Raw genomic sequence first — 19,279 nt, 5'->3', positions numbered from 1 at the left:
CCCCACCCCCGCGAAGAAACTGTCCATGAGAATGTTCCCTAAGGCGTGAACGTGAGTCTGTCCGCAGGGGCAGTCCTGAGGCTGTGGTTGAAGGGCAGGGGGCACGTCTGGGAAAGCGCACACAGACACCCCTGCTGGGCTCGCTCTTCCACTCTGCACAGACTCGCCTCTGGGCTTGGGCGGAGCCTCTGCTTCCAAGGACGATGAGTTTGAACCTATGGGTCTTCCTGCCGGGTCCCTGCTGAGCAAGTCACTCAGAGCACCTGGGCGTGCACGTGGGGCTGGGGAGGCGGGGAGGCGGGGAGGCAGGCAGGCTCCGTTCCCACCCACAGCAGCCCGTGGGCAGGGCAGAACTGCCCCTGTGCGTTTCTCAGATGGGAACTCTTTCCGGGAGCAGAAAGCCACGGAGAAGCTGGGGATTTCGCCCGGCCACCTTGCGGCTTAGCAGCCCGGCACGTGACCACTCGGTCCCCAAGGCTCCTTAGCATGTAGAAGAGGGGGACACAGACGCAGCCGTTTGTCACTGTCAACGCAGAACTCGAGTCAAGTCAGTTCTGAGCATCAAGCTGCAGTGCGTTCTGCCCGTCATCATGGGACGCTGCGTGTGGGACCACCTGGGACGTTTTAGCAACGGAAGCAGTCATCACACAGCCTCCTCTGAGAAAGGCCTTTTAGGTGCACATTAGCTTTTCTGTGGAATCCAAAGACTTATCCACTTATGGAGAAGCAGTTAGTCTAGAAAATTTCAATGACTGCCCTAGAGAACAGATGCGCGATTTAAATACGCTGGAAGTCCTTCTCCAGGCCACCGCATGGCTCTGCCACATGCAAATGCTCCTCGTTGCTGGGCCCGCACTCCGGTGATGATGTTACAATAAACAAGAACCTAGCCCGAGACACTCAAAGTCTCCCTCGAGCTTGGCTGCAGAAGCCCAGCAGCAGGGTGGCCACTGCCCAGGACACTGCGCATGCTCCGTGCTGCTTCCCAGGCAGCTCCTGGGGCGTTTGCAACCAACTGGTCTCTTTAGGCCCCTTCCAGCCTGAAGACTTGAGGTAGAAATGCAACCGTTTTCTTTCCGGTTTACGATTTCCGTGAAGACAGACCGTCTTTGGCCTCCAAGTTACAGATGGGAACAGGGGGATTTCATCGGCCTTGGGTCGGTCCATTTTGGAGGCTAGACCTATCTACCTAGATCTGGGTCATTCTCAGTCAGAATAGGCATTTGGCTGCCTTAGGAGTTGCCATTTTGTAACTTACTACACCCCAAGTTGTGAGAGTGGCCTTTTGTGAGTTAATGTTGCTTCATGGGAAGAGCTCTCTGGGAAACACTTTAAACCAAGGTCTCCGCTCATTCTCCTGGTGGAGGAAAGCCCAGGCGGCAGTGGCAACTGTGAGAAGCTCTGGGCCCCTAGCGACCCTGCCTGCCCTGCAGATAGCTTTCCAGGGACACCCAGCTCCTCAGCGAGCCTATCACACGCCGCACGTTCACAAGACCTACCAGCGGAATCATGCCTTTGGGTTAAGGCACTGTCTCCAGGAGGCTCCTGTAAACTTTAGCACCAAATGCCAGCAACTATTACCTAGGAGAGGGATGAGGACAGGCACATTACAATGAGGGTGGGAAAGAGAAGGCTGGGCAGTTGCTTGTGAAGGGTTTTCTGTCGACCACTGCCTGGTGACAGTGAGTCAGCTGGGAGCTCCTTGCATGTGGACTCCTCCTATCATCCCCGGAGAGGCTAGTGGGTCTAGGGTGGAACCGGAGGACCTACCCTACACATCGGGAAAATAAATAAATAAAAGTCACCAAATGATTCAGATGCTCCCAAGGGTTTAAGAGCAAGAGACCAGAACACAGGGGTTCTGTTTGGAGGGCAGACCTGTGATGGTGAAGTTTGCTGGGGCCCTCAGGCAGTATGGAGGGGCACCATTAAAGGTGTGGGAAGAAGAGGCTTGCTTTTGCGGGGCTGGGACCAGGTACTGCTCAGGGAGACCCTGTTTCTGGGTGTTCTTTAGGAGGGAGGCGCTGTCTCCCTGTTAGGCGCCCTGTGCTTCCTGAGGCATCCCTCAGCCTCATGCTACCGCACATCCTGGGAGCCCAGCACGTGGCGGACCAGCAGCACCTTCTTGAGTTGAAAGATGAATGAGTCTTTCCTTGAAGACCTCAGAATAGATGTTCTCTGTCCTCGTGATCTCAAACAACAGTTCGAGCCAACTGTGGTGGGTAAGGGTACTTGGGAGAAGCGAAACTTTCTGCAAGATGCTACACAGACAAAGGCCTTTGTCCCAAGTTCCTCTGTTTTGTTTTTACACCCTTAAGTTTTTTTTTTTTTTTAAGACAACAGTCTTAGCTGCTTGGCAGCGTGAAAACTGGCTGTGGGCTGCATCTGCCCAATGGGCTTCAGTGTTTCTATCCCGGGCTTGGGGTGTTTCTGAAGAATGGCTGCACTATACTATGACTGCACACCGCACATCTGGATTTCTGCCAGGCTGTGGCTGGATGACTCCATGAACATGATCTACTGTGTGACAGCAGACACTGGACTGAAACACTCCACGGTCCGTGTGGAAGGAGGCACCCTAGGGGCACCCTGCTGTTCTTCCACCAGGAGTCTTAGCAGGTGGGGAGGACTGGGTCATGGCATTTGCATGTGAAAAGATGTGCCACTGGAACTGTTGCCAGACTCCAGGGGAAAGAATCAGGAAGGGGCTTTCCTCTCTAGGGCTGGATGCTAAAGGGAGCCTTCGGGACAGCCTGACGTGCTAGCTAGGTGGCCACCTGGATCCACCTGTTGAGTGGCAGTGGGAGAAACACAACGAGAGACGGGCTGAATCTGGCCATCACACCTGGGATTCACAGGGGTTAGAGCCAGAGAGACCAGAGTGGGTTAGATGACCTGAAGCTGAAAGATGTATGCGGAACCTGAGCCTATGGCATGAGCTAGCCCAAGGGGGCTGAGGAGGCTGAGAATTTCTGAAGGGGCCCATGGTCAAGAGGCGAGGTGGCCAGTAGGCACCCTGGTGAGGCTAAGTGAGGCAGCCCATGCTGAGTTAACTAGAGCCTGACCAGATAAAGATTGATTGGTGTCACTGCTGACTTTCTGGATGGCTTTTCAGGATGTGACTTTGCTCATGGGTGCGAACACACACAGTTCCGAACGGAATGCAGTCTCCTCAGAGCACTGGGTCGATAGAAATGGGCGGTTCAGAGATGGGAAACTCAAAATGGGGGGTGGGGGAGGCGGGAAGCAGAGAAAGTGGTTGGCTTACAAACTTTCACAGGTAAGGAAAGATGTGGATAGGATTGCAGGATGAAGGTATAGGTGTTCATAGAGCTGCAATGTTAGGCATAGAATAGTTTTGTTTTGCTGTTCACGTATAGAAGATTATGTTTGAATGGGGCTAGCATATTTCTGGTTGTATGCATTTTAGTTTCATCCTGTTAGATACAAACATGATTTTATTGTTTTCGTTTATAAACTATGCATGGCTGGAGAGTTGGGGGAAGGAGTCGACTTGACAAGGGGTGGCCTGTGACAATGCTATGTCAACTTGATGGGGCAGAGAAGTGTAGGGGTGGGACCCAACCTGGCAATTAGGTCATGCCCTGATGGTGCCTCCTTGGGGGTGTGGCCTTCACATCAGGAGGGATCTTGGGATCTCCCCCCGACTCTGCCTTCACCTTCCTGCTGGCTGGCCACCCGGAGTGCTGCCGGAGCCCAGCCAGGTTCCCACCAACCTGGAGTGGGACCCACACGACTCTGCACTCAGCAGTCGGGGGACTTCATGGTTCTGCATCATGCATGTGCTGTGTGAGTCTGACGAGGGGCTTGTGGACTGGTATCGGGCACATGGGCTGAGGGACTGGTATCGGGCACATGGGCCTCAGCTGGCATGGGCTGGGACACTCTCTTGCATTAGATTACTCCTCCTCATGGAGCTCTCTCCCACACATATGTGAGTGCCACTGGATTTGTTTCTCCAGTCCACTGGCCCCGCACACCTGGTAACATTCCTGGAGCTGCAGAGAAGTGAATGACAATTAAGCTTGGAAGGCTTGGGGCATGTGACCAGTATTTCATTTCATAATCGTGTTTATGCTCTGGAGGGAGAAGAGACCCTCCCCCACAAGAAAAGTGCTTTAAGAGGACTTTTAAAGTCCTCAGACACGTTGGGTTCATTGCTTTCGGAGCCGTTATTTCAGGGTCACACTTCTATACTTTCCCTCACTCTGCCACTCCCTCCCTTGTCCACTGACACTTCACATTTAGAGAAAGGGGGGAAAACCCTACCGGATCATTTTGTCGATTAATAAGGAGCTGAGGGAGGGGGAGGAGGGGAGAATGGAGCCATGAGGGGAGGTGGGCTGCACAGGCTGGGTGGAGGAGCAGGGTGGGCAGTGCAGGGAGGCAGCAGGAGCCAGGGTCACAGGAATGAGGGAGGGGCTGGGCAGTCACTTGTCCCAAGGAAGCTCCTCTGCTACCCCTACAGCCTCCACTAGGCCCAGGTAGCGGGCCTCCCCGCCTGTAGGCTGCCCGCTGCTAAGGCTCGCCCTGGGGCTCAGAGCAGAAGGTGAAGGGGCAAGGAGTGGGGGTCACATGGAGGCCCAGGGAGTGACCAGGTGATAGTTGCTCCAGAAGTGGGGGGCAACCCCTGATCTCCCCCCTACCCCAAATACCTTCTGTAGACTCCAAGGCCGAAGGGAGAGTATGGTGGGAGAGGGAGGTCCCGGTACCACATGCACCTGGGGCATAAGGAGGGTGCTGGCGTCAGGGACCACGGAGGCGGCCGGCTCGTGCAGATGACAACTAGGTCTTGGAACCTGACCGTGCCTGTGAGGAGTAGGTGTACGAAGTCAGTGATGACCTCTGCTTCATCAGGCCGCAGACATGGGCAGAGCGCCACATCAGCACACACGCTCCATCCGGTTTGGGCCAGTCTCCTAGGAACCCAGGTATGTCAATTCCTAAATCTCTCCTCAGAGACATTGGCGAGGCCTTATTCCAGCCTCTGACGGACCCCCGTCCTGAGAACCTCCTCGTGGTAATCATGCCATCACTTCCCTGGGGCCACGGTCTTCCAAACGCCACGCCTGCCTCTGTCCTTTGGATGCGCTGTGCCCCAGCTCGCTCTGGGTCTCTGTGGTTGCGACTACTCATTTTCTTTTAAACGGAAGTAGTTGGTGTTTCATAAAAATCCTTCCCTGCATCGATTTCTGCTCTTTCACCTCTAAAGAGAGGTTTCCTCAACCTTCCTCTGTCCTAAGTTCCCTTGGTTCCTAATAATGAACACCTGGAGCAAGGCCTCCCACATTGGGCTGGTAGCTTGTCTTTTTGCATCTTGCCGGTTACTCACAAAAGGTGAGGAAGATGAAGGATTAATAATGTGTATGGCGCCCCGCCCCAGGATTGCAACATTCCATGAAGCTCATGAAGATGGGGTCAAAGCAGGCAAGAAGTGGACAGAACACACAAAAGGAAAACTTACACCCAACTATCTTCATCTCTGCACCAGAAAGAAAGGGGCGAGAATGGGGGGCAGCACAGAGAGAAACAACAATTAACACAGACAGGAAACAGGAGAGGAACATTGCTTGCAGGTCAGTGAGGAGGCAGGCACTTTGGGGTCAGGGATCAAATCAAAGGGCAGCGTGTATTTTGGAGCGCAAGGGCCAAGGTCAGAAGGCCCCCTATAGGGATGCCATGTCTACAAAGGTGCCTTCTAACTGGCGAGTTCAGGGCAAGCTGAGAGAAGCAGCACTTTCCCCAAGTCGTAACTCAAGGAGGGGAAACAAATCCCCACAACAGAATCCTCTCTAGGACACGAGTCGCACAGGGCTAGGGCCCGTCTGCATCCCCATCACCTGACAGTTCACGAGAACTGCCAGTTCTCAGGCTCTCACCCAACCCTCCTGGACCCAAACTCTTGGGGTGTGCTCCATGGGTGATCCGGAGGCCCCCTCAGGGGAGAGAGCCCCTGTTTCAGGGATGCCTTCCTCGTCGGCTACACTAGCTTATCACACTGCAGGGCCAACCGAGCTGCCTTCTGATAGACAGGGCATCACCCAGTATGAAACTCGGCCCACATCACACACCGTCAGTGACAGCCTTAGACACCAGTGTACTGTCCCAGGGAGCCAGGCCAGGACTCTGCATTTCAAATGTCTCCAGGGCACCGACTTGCCAAGAGAGTTCGGAAACAGAGATGTAAAGGGTAGTGGCATGTCTCTGTTGGCCAAGGTCTAATCAGGTCTTGACCTTGTCAGGGTGCAGGGCAGACCAGCCAGGAGTGGATGGGTGGTCGGGGTGCAGGACTTGTCAATGGACCTCCTGGTCCAGGAACTCTCAGGGCAGGTCCTCGGACCACACACAAAATACGTCTCCTGCACACTTTTCCAGTTGTCCCGGTCACCAGTCTTAGCACTGTTTCTGAGGATGGCAAACTCACTCTGATCCTATCTTGGGGTCTTACCTAGGTGCTGCCAGTTGCTTACAACCCACACCCTGTGAGTGGCCACAGGGAGGGCTGGACCTACTCCACGAGGGTAGAGAAGGGACAGATTCTTTGCACAGAACCTCTTCCTAAAAGTGAAATCAATCCCTACTGTCAGCGACTTAGTACTTCAGAGGCAGAATGCAGCACACGCACAGTCCCAACCTGTGCCTCTTAGAACCGACCCCCTTTGTCCTTCGTGGGATGACCTACCAGCAGCCTAGGAGAGGACAAGCCCCCTTTAGTCTTAGCTTGTCCCCGAGGACAGGGTCCGCAGGGCCTATGCCCACCCTGCCACCAAAAGCCCCTTCCCAGGGATGTGGCTATGAGGGTTCAGCTCCCGAGACTGAGGTTCACGAGGCGCTGTCTGACTGCAGTGTGCGCCTTTCCCAGTGGGGCTCACGCTCCGCCTGTGCACAGGCTATCGGGAGGGGATTTCCAGTCACACACGTCGGTTCTCAGGAAAGGGGGACTGCAAGGACATCTTCTCTTAGTGTCTGAGGGTGAGCCACAAAGCACTGCGACTGGGGGTCCAGGTCACACAGGCACGCATAGGGCTGTGCTGCAAAGAAAACGTGCTGAAGCAAGACGCGCTCTCGCCACCATGCTCGTCTTTCATCAGGGCCTTCGTTGAAAAAGAATGAACGAAAAAGGAAGAAAGGAAAGGGAAAAATAAGGTCGCGTCAACACAGGAACTTCCCAAGGGATCTCAGGTCAGCTCAATTCCAGGTGGGGAGGTCAGCTCAGAAGGTGACGGTGACCGTTGTTTGGGGACTTTGAAGGGTGACTGTGAAAGATTTTCTCTAAGGTCACTGGATGATCGCCAGGGCTTCTTAGGAAGGAGTTTAAGGAAAATAGCATTGGTGAAAAAGCAAGAAAAAGTTATGCCCAGGGCTCTTGTTTTCTTCCCAGCACAGCCGCGTGCTTGTTCAGGGAGCGCAGCGGTGGGGCCTCCCTGTGAGAACGGCCCCCCGAAGCCTCCCTCCAGGCCTTGGCTTGCGCAGTCAGACTTCCTGTCGCTCTCAAACCCAGGGGACACTTCAAAGTCACACGGTGGTCCCTGGAGGGCGACACGGCGGCTCTGTGACTTGTGTGGGTGGCAGAGTGGGAGTTTCAGGGAAGCGCGGAGGTCGACGGAGGCTCTGTGCGCGGCAGGAGCTGCTTCACTTGCTGATGTGTCTGTTAGGATGGTCTCCGTGATGTTACAGCAGGACTCTGACCTACGCTCTAAATCAGGGGTCCTCAAGCTTTTTAAACAGGGGGCACGTTCACTGTCCCTCAGACCCGTTGGAGGGCCGGACTATAGTTTAAAAAAAACCATGGACAAATTCCTGTGCACACAGCACACGTCTTATTTTGAAGTAAAAAACCCCAAATGGGGTAAAAACACCCAGAGGCCCAGACAAATGTCCTCGGCGGGCCGCGTGTGGCCTGCGGGCCGTAGTTTGAGGACGCCTGAGCTAAATGATCACCAGCTCACTGTAGCTGCCAGGCCTTTCTTTAAAGTCACATTCCCAAGAAGCCAGTAACTGTGTATCTCCTGCTTACCAGGCCCAAGGGGGGCTGAGGAATGGTGTCAGGGGCACACGGGAGAAACTGAGGAGCAAGTCACCCCTATAAGAGTCAGACTGGGCCCTTTCATACGCCAGGGGCTTCCTTAAAGATGCAAAAACAACACAGAATTGATCGAGCGACCTGGGCTCCCCACCTATAAGGAGGCTCCCCTGGGTGTTTGAACAGGGAGTCCAAGGCTCTGCCCAGCTTCCAGCTCTGTGTTCAATGCCCGCGAAGGGTGTGAGAGCCACAGGAGAGGGACCCTGGCATCACCTGGGAGGCCAGAAAGTAGCTCCGCTAGAGCTCAGCACCTGGCCTTCTCTATATTCCGCTACGCTCTCCTTTGGGCATCTGCTGGAAATAGCAAACATGGCATGAGGAGCTCCAAAACTGGTGATCTGCAGAGCGGCCACGATTTGCTGGGCTCATCTGGCCTGGGCCTTTGCAACAAGGCAAAGGCTTCTAGCAGACATCAAAACTAAACCAGAGGGTTGGTCCGTTTCCTGTCCCTTGTTCACGTCCTCTCTGGTGATCAGAGGACCTGCCATCCATCTCTGAGCCAGGCCTCTCCTCCCCCTCACTCCCCATGGTCCACTTGGCTCTCCTGGCCTGTTTGGATCCACTGCCCGAGCAGGAGACACGTGTCGGGGACTGACCCATTGGGGTCCCACCAGGTTCAGAGCATTCCTACTTTCTGCACTCGCTGTCCTTCGGGCATTCCGTGAGGGCAGTGAGGCAAGTCCTGAGAGAGCCTACCTCGCTGCTGCCCACTTATCCCAACTACAGGGCCCCGCGGGACAGGGCTTCCCGCAGCAGTGGTCTCTACAGAAGCAGAGGAGGGGAGAGGCTGGTGAGTCTGAACTGCCGACACTGGTTAGCGGCCCAGCACTGTGGCATTGGAGCTCCCGATACAGTCCCACATGGCCTGGGACTCGGACGTTGCCGATACCTATGTTCATGTTTTCTTCCCCTTAAACAAGAGGTTCCCGAGAGGCAACTCTCCTTGCGGAATGTGACAGGAGAGAGAGGTCAAGAGCACTGTCCTGTGAGTTCCTGCCATTCCGCCTCGTGGGAAGAGCCACGCCCATCCCCTGCACTGGCAAGTGGGCTGGTGACGGTGAGGCGGGGGCTGGGGGGAGGCACACACCTGCAAGAGCCAGAGGGTCTAAGTACACGCTGCAGTCCGCAGTGTGACCTGGTTGTGGAAGCGCTTGGCGGCTCCACAGTTCCTCCACAGACAACACCATTTACCACCTCTCAGGAGAGGGGCGCTGGGTGCGTCCTCCTCAACCCTCCCCCCCACCCCAAGCAGTTCCACGTACCTGGCATGATGACATCAGGAAATCCCAGTTTCCTTGTGACGGCCAATCCCCTACTGAATATCATGGGGCTTTCTCTCCGCATCTGCTCCATGTCTCCACGGAGAAGCTGCAGAGAAATGATAAGACCTGCAGGAAACAAAGCAAACGAAGCCTTGCCTCACTCCGAGCCGCTGGTCCACTCAGTCACGAGGACAAGAAAGACACAAGAGGCACAAAGCTCAACATTTCTCTTGGGAAACGTTTCAATGCACAAGAAAGTAGAAGTTATTTTGAAGACAGTCTAGGAGACAAGAGGGATTTCCACCAAGGGGGCCTAAAGAAGCCAGGGAAGTGGCTTCCTCACGCAGCCTGCCGCCTGGGAGACTGGGTTACGGTCCTCTGTGTGCTCCAGGGTCCAGCCCAGGGCCTGCTGGGTCCTCATTTAGGGACCCGGAGATGTCTACCCGAACAATATCGAGGCAGACTAGGAAAGGTGTGACTGAAGAGGTTTCCAAGTCAGAGAGCGACAAGCTGGAAATAAAGAAGCTAAGCGTTACCGTATTCCACGCCAGGAATACGTCCAAGTGCACCATGTTGGGGCAGCCTTGCCGTCGGTGACTTGTAAATCAAGTCATGGAGAGAGAAGCACCATTACACTGCCCAAAGGGTGATAAAATCCGAGGGGTGTTTTGTTGGTGGTGTTAACGAAGCCTGGCCTCAGCTAAGTGGGAGTTTCAGGCTCTTCAGATGAACCCCGGGGACTCGGTTTAGAATGTGGGAGAATCCATAAAGCACACTCAGGTGAGCTGGTTTCCGGCTCATTGCTCCCCAGGAGTTTTATACCCTTAGAATCTCCTGGAATCAACCAACCCCCCACTCCCAGTGTGCTTTCGTTGCAGCTCCGAGCCGGAAGGTTGTAAGAGGTAAGAATCAAGAAGTGCTGCATCTGGGACGCTGTGCTGTAGGGAGGACCAGCTGTTGACAGCAGGGTGCCCTCCCTGAGTAGAAGATGAACACGTGTGGAAACGATGGAAGGAGGGGCATCCGAAGGGTGGTGGCTAGAGGCAGAAGCGCAGAGTGAGAAGGGCCTGGGAACGGGGAGGAAGGTGGGGAGCAGGGAGAAGCCACACAGAAGGGTCGCAGATACTGTCTCTAACGAGCTATCCAGACACTATCTCGGGGCGGGATCTGTGGAAGAAAGTCCAAGACACAGGATTGCATTTGCTAAACTCATGCTCCCCAAGAAATCCTTGGATTATAGGATCTGTGCCCTTACAGACAGGGACTTGGCATTCCAACTGGTTAGGTAATCAATGTCTAGGATACCGACCACCCTGAATGATTCTGTGACAGCCTAAGCATCTGGTGATCGAAACTGCTGTTCCACGGTGAGCCTGGGGCAGACCTCCAGCCACAATGGTCTCAGCAGAAGAGAGCCCAGTAGGAGCCTCTCCTACCCTCCCTCCCACCCCACCGCCACCCAGCTCACGTATCTGAATGCACAAAATCTGCATCCAGCCCCGCAAATGCCCATCGGGGGCAGGCCCGTTTCCTCCACATTGCAGGAGCGATGGCCTGAGAGCAGAGGCGAAGAGGTCACTCTTCTCACACGCCCTTGGCCAGGCTCATTCACGGCCATTGGCCAGGCTCATTCACGGCCATCGGCCAGGCTCATTCACGGCCATTGGCCAGGCTTTCACGGCCATCGGCCAGGCTCACTCAGCACTCAGCCGCTGGCCATCTTCTCCGCATGTGCTCAGCAGCCACGTTGGCCCCAAGCTGCAAAGCACACTTGAAGGAAAGACAGACGTTTGGGGAGGATCATGCTTGGCTTTCCATGTCTTGATCCAGGTGACCAAGAGAGCCCAGGGCTCCAGCTTATGTAGGAGATCATGCAGATGACGGGGCACGTGGCCAAGGACAGAAGTCCCAAACGGAGGCTACGAAAACGCCATTCCCCTTTGCAGGGGCCAAGACCCTAAAACACAGCGCTTTCCTTCCTGGTGCTGAGACGCTGGGTGATTAAGAACTATGCCAAATAAGGCATGGTCCTCGGGGAGAGAGCCTCCAATAATGGTCCAGAAGAGCCACCCCCTTGCCCACCTGCAGTCTGTGGTAAGACCTGGGTGCTCTACCGACCAACCCTTTCAGTGGGGCTCTCCAGCCAAATAACTGAAATTCTACAAAATTGTTCTGGTCATCTGGTCTCTTTCATCACTTGACACCTGACCACCCCCACACTGAAAACGCACACAAACCATTTTGTGACTGAATTTGTCTGCGGGTAAAGATGGTTCCCTTTAGATGGCACTGGTCAAACTGCCGCTTACGTGGCACTGAAGGGCCAGCAACCAGGCTTCTCCTCCCACCCCAATCCACGGAAGAACTGGGTGAGACTGATTAGGGTAAATTACTCTCAGCCCACAATACTGAAACAAAGCTACAGTTAAAAGCAATTTGAAACACATGAAAAGCCGGTGTGCCAAATACCTTATTGATCTTTATTTTTCATAGCAAATCTCTATGTAAGAAAAACTTGACTTTTCAGCCTTTTAAAACTTGTTCTTAATGACCTTTCAGCTACGGGAATTGCTAAGAGCTCAGTCCATGGCTACACACCTCAGGGGTCCAAACTGGAGAAAAAGAGCCAAAAGTAGTACAGCTACAGGTAAGAGAGTTGTTGAGTGACATACTTCTTCTCAGCTTCCAATGTGAAGGTAGCAATTCCTTCTGCATTTTAATAAGATATAACTCTAAGGAAAAGCAGTACTATTTGCTGAAATAGAAGGATCAAGGCAATGAATTATCCATATTGTTTAAACTAAGATGGTTTGGAAGTTTACAGCAAAGTAATTTTTTTTTTTTTGGTAAAGCTGCATCTCTGAGTAGATAAATAAAGAGTTAAACTGCCGTATTGTTAACCCAGCAATGTGTTAAACTGTCAGAAGGTGTAACCCCAGCCCCACAGCGGGAAACCCAGGCTCCAACGCTTCGCCCTTGGGAAGAAAGGCTAGTGTGCTGGGGCTGGAGACCTGGGCTCAACCCTGCCTCTGCCACTCAATCATTTCACCAAGCTTCAGTTTCCTCGTTTATCTAATGTGAGGGCCGAAAAAGATCACATCCAGGGTTTCAGCAGCTTCCAAATCAGGAAGCAATTGGACATACACTTCCAAGAGAAGGAGCCCAGTCCTCTCCCAGCTTTCCCCACTGCACCAAAATGGCCTCTCCCTTGGACCACCCTCACTGGGTCTCTGAGTCTGGGGTGCAACTTCCCAAACCCAGGCCAGAGGGGTACGCGCCTTCTACCACTGTCTAAATAGCCAGTGTCTGAATTCTGGACAAAAGCCACAGATGCTGACGATGGCAGTCAGTCCCTGCTCACGCCAGGGCAGTGCTTCTCAATCTCCCTCGTGCTGCGACCCTTTCACACAGTTCCTCATGTGGTGGTGACCCCCAACCATCACATTGTTCTTGTTGCTACTTCATCACTGTCATTTTGCTGCTGTGATGAATGGGGCAGCCCCCAAAGGGGTCTCGACCCACAGGTTGGGCACCGCTGCTCTGGGGTAGGACAAAAGCCATCATCTTCACTTGGTGAGGAGGTGGGGCACGGCCCTGTCTATTGTTTCTTTTATGCATCTCTATCACCCTCACACTTTCAGAGTGCTTTCCCCCAATATCACGATCCACTGATGCATAGTCACGAGCCCTTCATAAATCAAATAAGTCAATACAACAAAGAGATGCCCTTGGCTGTACATATTAATGTAAAGGGGATTTTCCCCAAATCACTAGGAATGCTTCCGTACTTTAAAAACAAGATTTTAATTGCCTTGGTTTTGCCTAGTATTAGGTGAGGAATAGAGGCCCCCTCTCCACTGAGCAAACTACACAGCGCTCCTAGGCACGCAAGTATACAGAGAACAGAAGGCAGCCACTCATAACAGTGACAGCAGCCCAAGGACCTACCCGCACTCTCAGAGGGACCGGGCTCCCAGCTGAGGGTCTCACACTCTGCAGCTGCTCTGAGGACTCTTGCTTATTTGCTGACTTGGAAAAGAGGCAAAACGTTCTTCTTGACAAATATTATTTAGAAACCACTATGTGTTTACACTACGACACAAGGCCATCTCTTACTTCCAATGAAGTCCACGAAAGTTAAAATTAAGAAGGTTATGTAAGAGAGGTTATGAAATGAGTTAAGCCCTGCCAGGAGAAATATGACTCTCTGTGAATTTGATAGCTATCTTCAATAGTATTCAAAGTCTCATAGACTTTTAAAGAATGCTTCTAATTTCATCAAGCAATTAAGATTTCAATTTATAAAACACAAACCTTCTACTGTGTAGATCTGCAGTGATATTGAGATAGAAATTATTTAAACAGACATTTAAGAGAAAAAAAATGTATAGAGGGTAAGAAGTTGAGGTGAGATGAAAGACGCTTTGCAATAAAGCGTTTCTATTCTGGTTCCAGGGTGATTGATACTGGCAGGCTAATCACCAGTTCCCATTAGTGTCAGACTCTCTTGGAGACGCTAGCACAGAAGAGACACACAATGAGGAGTGCTTCTAATAGCCATCTCTTTGGGCTGGGCATCCAGTCTCTGTCCAGGAAAACACAGACTCCTCTGCACAATGGGACCAGCCAGCTGCATGCTTGCTTACTCTGGATTTAAATCAAATCCATCATGAGCACCACAGACACTGCATTTCGGTCAGCACTGGTTAGGTAGGGTCTCAAGTTATCATAAAATAAAGATAGTAGAAAGCTCCTGGGCAAGAGAGAGATGAACTTTACAGATGGCAGCCTCGGCACCAACCCATCAAGGGGCTATGTGGCTAGCAACGGCCAACGCAACACAAAGCTCTCTAGCCAGAGAAGTACATCACCATGGCTGGCGCTGGGGGCCGAGTACTTGGCGCTGGACTTCCGGATGATGTTTTCGTGGATCTGGGGCCACTCGCTTTCATTGTTGCACCTGCAACAGAAGGACAGGTGTTAGGGCTCTCGGTGTTCCAGACACACCCGCCTGACCTTCCCATGGAGACATCCGATGTGAAGGGGAAGGACCCTTCACTTTCTCGACGAAAGGACTGAATGAAACAAAGCTCGCGATCAGCACACACGGGACTCACACTTGTGAGAAGGGTAGAAACTCTGTATGGAATCTCGATACACACTTTCAAAGTGGTGAGGCATCATCCTTCTCTCTGAAGGAGCATTCTCCCATGCGACAAGTTGTTTCCTTTCTAATACACATGGCTTTCATGTTCAGTCACTCTCTCTGACAGACACACACACACACACACACACACCCCGAGAAAAGTTCCCAGGAGAGGAAACCCTAGTTCCTCTCAACAAGTGCTACAGTTAAGAAAGTGCCAGGCTTTATACTGCCATTTAACTGTCCCTGGATTAGGGGGGGGGGGGTAAGGCCTGTTCTTAAACCTGTCTTTTAAGACACATTTGTATTAAGTCAGAGAAGGCTGGACTCCTAAATCTGTAAGAATAAACTTCTTTCCTGTGAGCTCTCTTGGACTGCAGCAAAGAAGGAAATGAAGAAAAAGCACTTCTACAATGTGAAGTTCAGGGTTCTCTTAGTCTCTATCTGAAGGATAGGCACCCTGGTGGCATAGTGATTATGAGTTAGGCTGTTAACTGAAAGGTTGGCGGTTTGAAACCAACAGCCAATCTACAGGAGAGAGACGGGGCCTTCTGTTCCCATAAAGAGTCAGTCTTGGAAACCCACATGGGCACTTCTCCCGTCCTGGAAGGTGGCCACAAGCCAGACAGACTCAATGGCAGTGAGTTTGAAGTTTGATTTTATATGACGGGCAATTCCAAGAGAGCTGAAAGGACAGCCGGTGTGGTGAAGTAAATGGCTCAGTATGGCCCTTAGAGCCACAGTCTTCGTGGCACACCCATACCATCACTGGTGAGACTATGCAAATCAAATGCTGTAGCCCACCCCGGGGACTGGACAGCCTGTTACTGGTGCAGATAAGGTGCATGGAGTCCTAACAAGGGGATCAGTTAGATTTGCCATCCAGTTAGGTTTAACATGAGCTCAGCCTAGAGGCAAGAAGGTGGCAGAGGGTGGGGTAGGGTGGGAGAACAGCACTGCCATTAAGAAAGGAGAGACAGGAGAGGAGCTCTCTTTGGACCTAGGGTCTCTGTACCGAGAACCTCCCGGACCAGGTGATAGAGACTGTAACACTGAAGATAGCAAGAGGTGGCACACAGAAGCAAGAAGTGAGGGCAAGCATGGCATGGTCCAGCAGCAGAGAAATGCTGGCAGCAAAACCAGTACCAAGAGGAGGTTTGGTGGGCTTCTCAGCACCCAGATCAAGAGAGCTGCAAGTGTGCATTTGGTCCCAGGAAGCAAGAAAGCCAAGTTCCTTTGGGCTGAGGCTTCCTAATAAAGTAGGATTCCCCCTGGCATTTCCTGATGCAGCTAAAGAGCTGTCTAACACATCTAAGCAGTAACTGGTAATGCCACAGATGAAGACGCGGAAAACTGTCACCAACTTCTGAAGGTCGATATTGCTCAAACATGGAATCAAGGTGCATTGATAATTGCTGGTAAGTAAATGGGAAAGTTGGAAACAAAGAAGGATCAGTAGTTGAGAAATACGGCTTTTGTTATAGAAACGATGCTGGGTATTGCATGCTATTTTGGAACACCAACAACATATTCATTGCAAACACCTTCTTACACTAATATCAACAGTGACTACACAGACTCACCAGAAGGAATACACAGGCATCAAGTGAACTACATGTGATGGAGAAGTTCAATACCATCAGGCAGAACATGGCTAGGGGCTGACGGTGCAACAGACGATCAACTGCTCGTATGCAGATTCAAATGAATCTGAAGAAAACTGAGCCAAGCCCAGGAGAGCCAAAGTATGACCCTGAGCATATCCCACTGAATTTGGAAACCATCTCAAGAACCTATATGACACATGGAACACTCATGACCGAAGACCGGATGTGTCACTGAATGACATTAAAGGACTCATACATGAAGAGACAAACAAAAAACCGGAAAAAACTTTAGAAAAATTCAGGAAATCAGGAAAATAATATAAGAACCAACCAAATAAATGAAGTATTAGATACCATATAAAAACAGCAAATAAAAATCCAGAAACGTATTACTAAGAAGTCAGAAGAAGATAAATGGACTGTATTGGAAACGGGGTAAACATGAAGCAAGGGAGGATTGAATTACTGAGTTTGATGATAAATCTCTCAATGCTGATCTGCTACAGTCAAAATAAAAAGGAACAACCCCCCCTCCAAAAAAATCCAAAGAAAGATTAAGAATTATGTGAGATATCATCAAGTGGAATAACGTGTGATCAGAACTCCAGAAGAGAGATTTTAAAAAGCACAAAGGAAATTATCGAAGGATTCTTGGGAGAAACGTCCCATAACATGAGGAAAGATGATAAGTTCCGTAATCAAGAAGTCAAGGGTCTCCCAACAGTATATATCCCAGAGGAAATGAACACAACATATCATAATCAAACTTCCTGAAACCAGAGTCAAGGAAAGAATCCTGAAAGCAACTCAGGAAAAATGAGATGTTACCCAACAAAGTTCAGGAACCAATAAGTCTAAGCTCTGATTTCTCAGCAGAAACCATGCAAGAAAGAAGGCAATGGGATGATAGACACAAAACTCTGAAAGGAAAATATTGTCAACCAGGAGTGACATACCTATCAAAACCTATCCTGCCCACCCCTCATCCTCAGATACAACAGTGAAATTAGGGCATTCACAGATGAACATAAAGGAAAGGATTTTGTAAAAACTAGACTAATCTTACAAAAACCACTGAGGATGCAACACGAGATAGCAACCAGAAATGAACACACACCTAACACCACTGAGGAATCCATCCAGATCAAGATGTACGCCAAGTAAAATAAATGCAAAAGACTGAAAAATAAAGAGGAAGTCAAGTAGATTTCAAGATACAACTGATTATTTTAAATTTGGGAAGAAATTAATCCAATGCAAGGTAACCTCAAAGAAAATAAAGTTTATCCTAATAACATGGAGGAAAATCATAAATATTTTTGTCAATTAAAAGAGCAATGAAGAAAACGACAAGAAAACCACAAACAGAATAAACCCAGCGCAGAAATTTTTTTTAATGAGAACAACATTTATTTATGAAAATCTTAGGCAGTACAAAATTCTACAGCTCCACTAAATTACAACAAAGATGGTTATGATGCTCAGCAAATCTAATCCTTTCTAAATATTCCATAAGGGGCTAGCTCGACAGGACACAGCAATCTTTCAAGAAGCGATCCTTACATTTCCAGGTGACTGTGCCTTTTAGTTTTAAGTAAGCAAAGCCAGAATGAACTGAAGTTTTGTTTTTGAGAATATAATGAGGGACAGGTTGAAGTTACATGAAATGACCCTAACAAAGCTGCTTGTAAGTAAAAACAACGGTACATAGATAGAATACCGATGAACTAATCAAAGCCGATGGCCCGTATTTTATTAAGATCAGTGGATTTTCTGTACCAGGCCTTGAAGGCATGCCCTTCCTCTCCCAGCATCTCCCTCTTCTCAACCGTTACCTTCAGCTCCACGGGGATACTTTCCCCCAGAGAGGCGATAGATGAAGCGGCCACAGGCACTACATATGAAAAGAGTTAAGAGTAAAGAAGGTCTTTTGATGAAAGAAAACGAAGACAGCATAAAACTACGTACAGAAGCGGGGGAGGGGGAGGCAGGGGGAGGCGGGCGAGGGGAGGGGTGTGGGTGGGAGGGGAAAGGTCTAGAATAACAGACTATTTACAGAGTGTTAAGAAGTCACTACACTGCACCACAGCGAGGCCCCTTCGAGCTCCCACAACCTTTGCTCGCTCTCCCGTCGCTCTTGCTGGTGCTTCTTCCACTGCTCTTCCCTGGTCCGCAGAGGAGGTTTCTTACAGAAGCTCGCGCTGCTCACAGGTTCATGCAGAGAAGTATTTTCTTCAGGTGGTCCCCAGGGCTTCCGCTGTCCTTTGTGTGGCTCGTAGTTGAGGGGTCGAGACAAACTGGCTCTGAGATCAAACACTGGCTTCCTACTGGACACGGGTGTCTATGCTGCCTCGGTGGGCAGCGTGAAGGGGGTAATACTCGCAGCAGAATCCACCTGGGAGGTCTTCACCGTGCGTGTCCCGAGCTCAGCAGGGCCTTTTGGGGTACTCCCAGAGAGGGTCACGTGTGGAGACTTTCTGGCTGGAGTCTTGGTCAGTGAGCGCTGATGCTCATTGTCCTCAGTGGCAGCTGAAAGCCTGACATTTATTTTGGTTGCGGAGCGCGTGGAGGACCTGACTGATCGCTTTGGACACAAGATGCTCCGACTTGCCGTGCCCTGAGGTTGACGCCCAGCACAGAAAATTTGTGTGAAATAAAGAAACCAGCAAAACACACACACACACACACACACACACACACACACACACACACACACACTCACTCGCCACAGAGCTAAATGACAGCATAAAATTCAAACCTATCAATAATGAAACTGACTGCAATTAAATGTGCCACTCAAGAGACAGAATCGAGCAGAATGGATAAGAAAGCAAGATAAAAAAAAAAAAAGAAAACAAGATCCATCAATATTTTGTCTATGAGGTACACAACAGATGCAGTGACCAAAAAATAGGCTTAATACAAACTCAAGAGATATAAAATAAATCAAATGAATGATAATAAAAAAGGAGCAGGTGTGATAATATTAATTTCTCATAAAATAACTTTTAAGGCAAAATATCTTAAGGTATTAGAGACAAAGATGAGCTGGTGCTCATCATCATAATGATTAAAGGGACAAAGTAAGTATCTACACACCTAATGAAAGAGACTCAAAACACATCCCCAAACTCATAGAATTGGAGAAATAAACAAGTCA

The 19,279-nt window shown here is 50.6% G+C and overlaps 1 protein-coding gene across 1 annotated transcript in view; it reads right to left on the bottom strand.

The window, feature by feature from the left end:
• Positions 1 to 19,279, bottom strand: part of DOCK3 (dedicator of cytokinesis 3) — a 340,151-nt gene that overhangs the window by 78,292 nt on the left and 242,580 nt on the right. Inside the window, exons 12-13 of the mRNA XM_045297414.1 lie at positions 14,238 to 14,326; positions 9,367 to 9,492 (exon numbers count right to left, since the gene is read on the bottom strand). Of these exons, the coding sequence (XP_045153349.1) occupies positions 9,367 to 9,492; positions 14,238 to 14,326 (215 nt within the window). The remainder of the gene's footprint in view (positions 1 to 9,366; positions 9,493 to 14,237; positions 14,327 to 19,279) is intronic.

The sequence above is a fragment of the Echinops telfairi genome, unplaced genomic scaffold (assembly GCF_000313985.2).
Source record: "Echinops telfairi isolate 266 unplaced genomic scaffold, ASM31398v2 ScPeMD7_7420;HRSCAF=8458, whole genome shotgun sequence".
Taxonomy (NCBI): Eukaryota; Metazoa; Chordata; class Mammalia; order Afrosoricida; family Tenrecidae; genus Echinops; species Echinops telfairi.
This window is presented reverse-complemented; position numbering and strand designations above follow the sequence as displayed.